Genomic DNA, 7,977 nt, shown 5'->3' with positions numbered 1-7,977 from the left:
TTTTTCCTGAACAAAAAAGCAAAACACCTGTTATCAAATATGATACAGGAAAATGAACTCCTAAAAACTAAAAGTTATTTCACAGGATTTGAGGGCATTAGAATTACGATTTCACAACTAAAATTATCTCTTGTAGGAGCGGAGAATCCAATATTTTTTATGCCATGGGGATGAAAAATAACATTGCTGCGTTGCTTTCAAGGAGCCAGTCTGTAAGGCTGCTTGAGGTTTGGCTGTATTTTAAGTTTACACGACAACTCTACTGTAGTTCACAGTTAACCCTCTGAATTTCATAATTGTAACACTTCTAACTTGTAGCAGAAAAAGTTAATTTTTAAAGTCAAAGAACATACTTTATGCAATGAGAATAAAGTATAAACCCAAAAACTCTGACATTTTTGAGAGAATTAAGAGATGGCCAAAAAGATGGCAGGATAAAGCAGAAAATTCAGTAAAACTCTGTGAAGCTCTTCTCTCCATGTATCTGTAATTTTTTTTTCAAATTAAAAATTGTCATCATTAATGAGATAACAAATCTGAAGTGTTTTTAGGTTTCTCCCTTACAAAAGGGAACCAATTCCGGTCAGCTGAATGAACCAAGTAGGAAATCATTTATTCATGCAACTTTGTGCAAACAGATACGAATTCTTTGATGTTTGGTATTTATTCCATTGCATGACTTCATACCTGCTTGAATAACAGCCACACAACATCCTTCAGGTCCAAACACATATCCAAACGGTGCTTTTTTATTTTGACTGAAATAACAATTAAACATTGTAAGTTAGGAACATAAATAAGGAGTGTCTTCCTTCCACCGAGGACCTCAACTTTCAGACCCCAAACATGAAATGTTATTTTGGTACCGGATGAACAAAAGTGCAGACGCATAGAGGTATTAATACTGGCTTTTGGTACAGAACACAGCGATTTGTAGCCTTAGATTTCCATAAGTCAAAGATAATTCTCCTTACAAGTACCAGAGCAAGCATACTGGATACAAAAAATATGAGGAATCCTCCACTTCAATCCATCTTCAGAAAGCAGAATCAATTACGGCAAAGTTACTCTAAAAGAACGAGGGGCTAGTTCCCTTTGCGTGGCTACTTAAATTCAAACTATCAGCCACAGCCTCGATATGTACCTTGAAGCTTTAATTATTGATCAGGATGAGGCCTTTCACTGCCCTGAAAGCAAAGAGGTTTGGTGCACAAGCAGCCAACACCCTTTGGAACAGTACTGGGTAAAGGTATTATTATTTAAATAAAGACAAACCAAAGGGCTTGTAGTGCACCAGAGTTCCCCTGACCCCCCAGTGTGCTAGACTGAAATATTAAGACATCAAAGCGTTACATAAACACTCAAACGTTAGATTACATGCAAAACTGCGATCTTAAAAGGAAGGAATAAACTGCCTTGCACAGTAAAGTTAACATTATTAGCTAAGAAAATTTTGAGACTTTTGTACAAGTTAGAGAAAATGGACAACCACAAGAAAGTAGCACATATCTCTAGAAACTTTAAATCAAAACTGCAATAACTAGGTTCTGAGCCCCATAAATATTTCCTTCAAAATAGGTTTTGCTTTTTCAAAGTGCAAAAATCCAACTTAATAGTCACCACTTCTCCACATATGGCAGACAAGGCATTTCTGGAATGGATTTAACCTAAAGCAGTCTGTTTCTCAAGTGTTACTTAAAAGGAATGCAATTATACCACCCTTACCCCTTGATGATACTCAAAAGATTTTGTCTGGATATCAAAATGGGACACACAGGTATATTCGTTGGCTGAATATCAAACTGGGAAAGAAGTGTTAAAATCCCACTTCTCTCCCCATTTCAAAATAGCACATGCAGCTGCCACCTCTTGTTTTGAAGATGCTCGTGAGCGATCAGGGTCACACAACTACCAGATCTTTTAAGGTGCTAGAAGAGATCAACCCTCTTGTAGTAGGTTTCTTGGAGTCTATTAAATACTCTTTGTCTATGCTCTGTTGTGAAGCAGTATCCTATGGCTTCTTCTGTTTCTTGGATACGTTTCTGGAACCTGCATCCATCTCGTGCAAGCTCTTCCCAGGGTCCTTTACGATCCTCCTCACTGCTTACGTAATACTCAGTAACTTTTTCAAGGAAGGTTACCTGGAAAAGACAAGTCATTTAGTAAAGCATTAGCCAAACACTCATGCAAAAGGAGCTTAATACTTATTTGCACATATGATTTTAGGTTTTTTTAACATAAGTTATAAAATGCGTAAAATAGCAAGAAACCTCAGATATGCTACCAGTTCATGCTAGGTCTCTGCAGCACCTAGGCCAAAGTGTATTTCACCTCTCAGCTTTAAAAGCAACCAGCTGCTGACTTCCCCCTCTACCAAAAGTAGTTCTCAAACTACTACAGAGTTTCTAAACTGCGGCCTAAGAGGCCTCTTTAGGCTGACAGCAGATCACACAATGTTCCCTGTGAAGTAACACCCCTCCCCGACATCAGTACTGGCTTATAACCTTACACAGATATAGTTCAAGCAGGTTACTCAGTAGGACATGCCAGGACACTCACTTCAGGCTAGAAATATGCTACCAGCCAACATCTCCGATTACTGAAGCTTACATAATAAAAAAAGGAAGAATCATTGTTCCGTAGAGTAAGCAATCGTGTGAGTCAGCTTGTACTTCACCACCAGGAAAAGAAATCACACTACGCTACATATAAGGAAGCAACACTCATCACTACGTGACTGGAACAAACCCATCTATTTAGAGCTGGTATCAAATTCCAGTGCATTTAAGTTCATGCTCGGAAATGAAGTCACAGCACTTCAAAATACGTATGAAAATTTTTACTCTTCACTATTTTTAAGAACTACTAAGCTATTTTAAGAAAACAAAGAAACTTACAGGTTCAGGATCTAAACTTGACAGTATTTAGACTATTACTATACCAAGGATTTAAGTCTTTCTGTTATCGAGTGATAAGCAAAAAGCCAGACTATTTCAGGCTCCTACTGAATTATGCATTGCTTTTCATTCAGCTACACAAAAGGCACAAAACTGAAGGACAAGCTAACTAGCTGTCAGCATCCATCAACTCAGACTACGACCAATTCTTGAAGACAAGCCAAACACTGTCATTACAGATGACTCCACTGAATTTGCTGCAGGACATCTACTTCTTGAAAGGTCAGGAAAAAACGTGGGGAGGTACAAAAAACTCCCTGCTCCATTCCTACATTTTATTAACAGAGAACCCTAGTTTCACAGTCCGGTCATGCTAACACAATGAGGAGTGTAGAGTGAGATTGCTTTTTGTGGTAGAGCCATCTTCCAACCTTCACAGAGAACATAAAGATAACAGATATGGAAGAGATGACCTCCAGGAATAATCAGCAGTTGAGGATACAGAGCCACAAGAGACTGTGCGAAAGCAACCTCCAGAAGTCATCTAATTCTAGTGCAGCAATCCCAAATTACTGCCGAGCTGCCTGTGAAAGCAGGGGCATCAGACCCCACACATCCTCGCACAGTGTCAATGCATTTGCCAATTCGTAAGTGAAACAAAACGCTCCCAGGTTTTATGACTTTACAAACATGAATATTGCTGCCGTTTGACTGCAGGATCCCAGATAGAAAATAGCCTTGAGCAGGATTAATGACTTGAAGATTTTCTGGGAACACCTTGGTCACTGCTCGGCAATCTCTGCTCTGTTTTGCAGACCGACCTAATTAAGTACCTGCTTTCAAGCACACGGAGCTGTTACATCAGCTTATCCCTTTGCGAGTTCCTACCTTACATCCTTTTTACATCAGTCTAAGACACCCTTGAGCACAATTACTGGATTTTGTAACGTCACGCTGAATATTGCATCTAGATCATCGTTCTTTCACCATGTCAATAGATTACACAGGAGCAAACAATCAATTAGTCAAAAAATTACTACTGTTAAGTCTACATCCCTGACACACAACAACATTTAAGGTCACCGCAGTATGAACTCACAGGAGGGCTCATCAGTGCTACCTTGCAGCATTTCAGACAGAGGCTGTCAGTTACAAAGGACCACTTGCAGAAACTGAGTACTTTCCATTTAGATTAAAATATAATAGTTTATCCTCTGTGAACCATTAAATGCCACTTGCCCTAGCAAAAACAGGTGTGAAGTTACCTCCACGTCAGGCTCTCAATTAAAGGAGCAAACAAATCTCTCTGCTGTAAGAATGCTAAAGCAAGCATTATACAACTTTTCTATTTTGATAACTTGTTAGACTAGTGTATTACCCTGGGACTTGGTATCACAACTCATATAAGTGTTTGAAGTATCAGGCAAGACTCAGACATTATGCCTGAAAAGCCATCTTGTACATCTGTAGCATCACAAAACTTAGGACGAATTTGTTTATCACTATTTACCTAAATCCTAGCACATGTATTAGAAGTTTTTTAATGCACAAACTCCTCATAAACACATTACACTCCCAGTTTGTGCTCAAAAGCCCAGTTCCAGATTACATCCTTTTTATGAACGACTGCTGAATTATAACAGTCTCTTAAATGGAAATGGGAGTATTACTATACTTTGTATTGAAACTTCAGTGGCTTACTGTAGCATGTGTTAACCCAAACAGAAGAGTTCTTCCTACTCCAAAAGACTTCTGTAACTCAAGCAGGCTTCTCACAAGTCCCAAAACGTTTACAGTGCTTTAAGTCTCGACTAGACTACACACGTGCAAAGGTCCTAAAATACTTTATAAACATTATTTGTAACAGAAACAGGTACTTTCCAGAGGAAAAACTTACACCACAGTTCTCATCTGTTTCTCTGATGACAAAAACTACGTTACAACACAAATACAGAATGAAAACCACAACTTAAAAGGAAAATTTAACTTCAAGTCTAGACATTTAAAGAAATTATCTGCCCTGCGTCACTGAATTACGAAATCTACCATCACGTGTAAGGATGAGGCACACTCACTTCAGTCAAATAATTAGACCATAAGCTCATGGGGGCATGATCTGCGTACCACCTTGGCTGGAATCCTGGCACGAGTGACCTCACCCACTCACATAGTACTTAGCGCAGTGTGGGTTTGTTGTTTGTTTTTTAGCATCTCCAAAACACAAAAACATAAACGAATTATATACCTTTTTCCGCTTGGTACTTCTACCTTTCTCACCAGAAAGACTGACATGCTGCACAAAGTCAGTGACCCCACAGTTATGTTTTTCCAGCTGCACCCGACAGACAGTTAAGTGACTGCGTTCAGAAGTGACCAAACTCGGCCCCTCTGCTGCTTTTAAACCAGGCGTCCCTTTTTTCTCTGCTGTTTGAAAGGCTGCCTTGAAATTTAAAGGATTATATGGATCATCCGAGTTACAGAACGAGTTCCAAAGTTTCAAGTTTTCTGCCTCATCCACACTGCTACAGTCCCACTCGTCCTCCTCTTCAGAACTAGGGTGAGGAGAGCCTGAGGACTCCTCTGCCCACGAAGAATCTTCCTCCTCCTCCTCCTCTTCCACATCCAACATATCCTTTCCCGGATAGCTGGAAGATGTCTGAATGGTGGCTGTGAAGTTCTGAGGGTTGTACGGATCCAAACTGTAGAAGGAATTCCAGAGATGAAGCCTTTCCCCGTCCTGGCTACCGGCATCTGAATCCGAGGGGAGCCCTTCGCTATCAAACCCGTCGTCATCATCATCATCCCAGTCTTCCTCATCATCCGCACTCTCCTCCCCACTGGAAACTCCCCCTAGGATATAGTCTATTAATTTATTCGCACAGACAGGTCTGGCTGAAACTGGAAGGGTTTGCTCTATTTCGGAGTCTTCGTCATCCTCTTCAGTCAAAGCTTCTCCCTCGAGTGCCCCCTTCTCAGCTGAACCCCTTATCCCCTCCTGCTCCAAGGGACCACCTCCAGGTTGCCTCCCCGCGTCGCTCGGCTCCTCGGGCCACTTCAACTCCCCGGCATCGCACCGCTGCTCCCGCCATCCCCCTACCTCTTGACAAACGCCCTTGTGCTGCTGTTGCTGCTCCTCCTCCAGGCTGTGATAGCCGTGGTCCGGGTCTGGCACGGCCAGGCTACCGCTCGCCAAATGCCACCGCTGGAGAAAAGCCAAGCGCTTGCTACGGAGGAACTCAACCTCCGGCAAGCCGCCCCGGGCGGGGCAGCCTCGCCAGGCCTCGGCGGGGACCTCGGCTCGCAGGGGCTGGGGCAGATGGCTCTTGCCGGAGCAGCAAGCCTGGCCCTGCTCCGGGCCCAGCACGTACAAGTCCACACGCGGTACGGGGAAGGACACCAGGCTGCTCCGCACCAGCTCGGTTCCCCAGAGGCCCGCCGGGGACTCCGTGCCACCCTCTCGCCCCTTCTCTAGGGGTTCCTCTGGCCACGGCAGCGTCTCCTCGGCCCAGTCCAGCGAGGCGGCCGGCTCCGACAGCAGCAGCAGCGACGGCTGGGGGCCCTTAGCGGGCCCGGCGGCGGGGCAGAGGGCAGTGCTCAGCGCGGGGCCGGGCAGCAGCCGCTGCAGCAAAGCGGGCAGCGGGGAGAGGAGCTGCGACATCAGCCGCAGCCAGGAGAAAGGCGGGCTCGCCTGGGGCGAGGCGCCGGCGGGGGCCGCGCTGGGCCCGGCCAGCTTAGGCCAGGCCGCGGCGAAACCCAGCCGGGTCCACCCCAGGCCGGGGCCGGCGCGTTCCCGACCGCTCGGCTCCATGAGCGGCGGCGGGCAGAGGAGGCTCTTCAGCGTTCCCAGCGGTGCGGTCGGGCCTGCGGAGCGGGGCTCCGTCGAGGGGCTGCGGGGCGGCGGGCGCGGCAGGCGGCGGGCGGCTTCCCTCGGGTACTCGACTCCATCCTGCTGCGGGCGGCGGCACAAAATGGCGGCGCGGGGGCGAGCGCAGCGCCTCAACCCGCCCGCGGCCGGCGCAAGCCCCGAGGGGCGGGGCGCGCCTAACGCGCAGGCGGCTGCCCGCCTCCTTACCGTCACACCGCGCCGCCGCCGCCCATTGGGCAACCGGCGCGGCGTCGCAACTTCCCCGCCCCTCCGGGGGACGGAGGCCCCACCCCCTCCCTTCGCGTGGGGATTGCATCAGCCGGAGGGCGGCGGGCGCCGCGCGGCAGCGCCCCCTCTGGCGGCGCGGCGGGGCGCGGCCTCGACGGGGCGGCCTCGACGGGGCGGCCCGGCCCGGCCCCGGCAGCGGGCAAGGCCGCCGTACACCGGGACAGGGCGGCCAGGGGCAGCTGCCCGGTGCCCCGGAGCCCGTCAGTCAGCGGCAGCGTTGGTCCGCGGAGCCGCTCCACCCGGCTGCCCACCCCCCATTAGCGTTAATCAGCCGTTTGCGGGCACGCTTTGTCGGTCCTCGGGGTAAGGATGGCCGAGGGATAACTACTGGGGAGATGAGGTGGAGGGGGCCGGGGTCCCTGCATGTGCCGATGGGACGGTGCCTGGGGACCGAGGGAGCCACGTCCCCGTCCCCCCCAGGACTCGTCCTCCTGGGCTCTGCGGCGGGCAGATGTGCAGGCAGAGGTGCAGGCAGGGCCCACGTGCCACCCCGTGCGTTTCATCTCCTTTATTTTCACGCCACCCTGTTACAGGCAGGAGGGTCCCGACCGCAGGAGGGTGCCAGCTCCAGCAGCCCCAGCCGCTGGCGGGCCCAGGCTGCTTCCCCCCCCCTCCACCTCCCGCTAGATACAATATTTAAAACTTTTAATATAAAGGTTAAGTTCATTATTCTCGATCCTGAGAAACATTTCGTCTGTTTACGGAGCTCTCGCTGTAAACAAAGCACCACAGGCACCAAGCCCGCACCCCGGCGCAGGCGTCCCCGGCTCTGGGGCCAGATGGCAGACGAGGAGACGGATGTCCTCACTGGCACGGGGACGGGAAGGGTGGCCGGTGGTCCCCTTCCCGTGGCGTCGGGGCCGGGGGGGGGGGGTGGGGTGTCAGCCACACAGGACGGGCACCATGCACGGCCCCGCCACGCCGCTC

General features: G+C 48.6%; 1 protein-coding gene across 1 annotated transcript; it reads right to left on the bottom strand.

Moving 5' to 3' along the window:
- Window positions 1-733: 733 nt before the first annotated feature.
- PPP1R15B (protein phosphatase 1 regulatory subunit 15B) lies at window positions 734-6,856 on the bottom strand. Its single transcript, XM_050911250.1, has 2 exons — window positions 5,143-6,856; window positions 734-2,141 (listed from the first exon to the last, which is right to left on the bottom strand). The coding sequence occupies exons 1-2, from the start codon at window positions 6,703-6,705 to the stop codon at window positions 1,929-1,931; spliced, it is 1,776 nt and encodes a 591-aa protein (XP_050767207.1). The 5' UTR covers window positions 6,706-6,856; the 3' UTR covers window positions 734-1,928.
- Window positions 6,857-7,977: the final 1,121 nt, after the last annotated feature.

The sequence above is a fragment of the Gymnogyps californianus genome, chromosome 27, assembly GCF_018139145.2.
Source record: "Gymnogyps californianus isolate 813 chromosome 27, ASM1813914v2, whole genome shotgun sequence".
NCBI lineage: Eukaryota > Metazoa > Chordata > Aves > Accipitriformes > Cathartidae > Gymnogyps > Gymnogyps californianus.
This window is presented reverse-complemented; position numbering and strand designations above follow the sequence as displayed.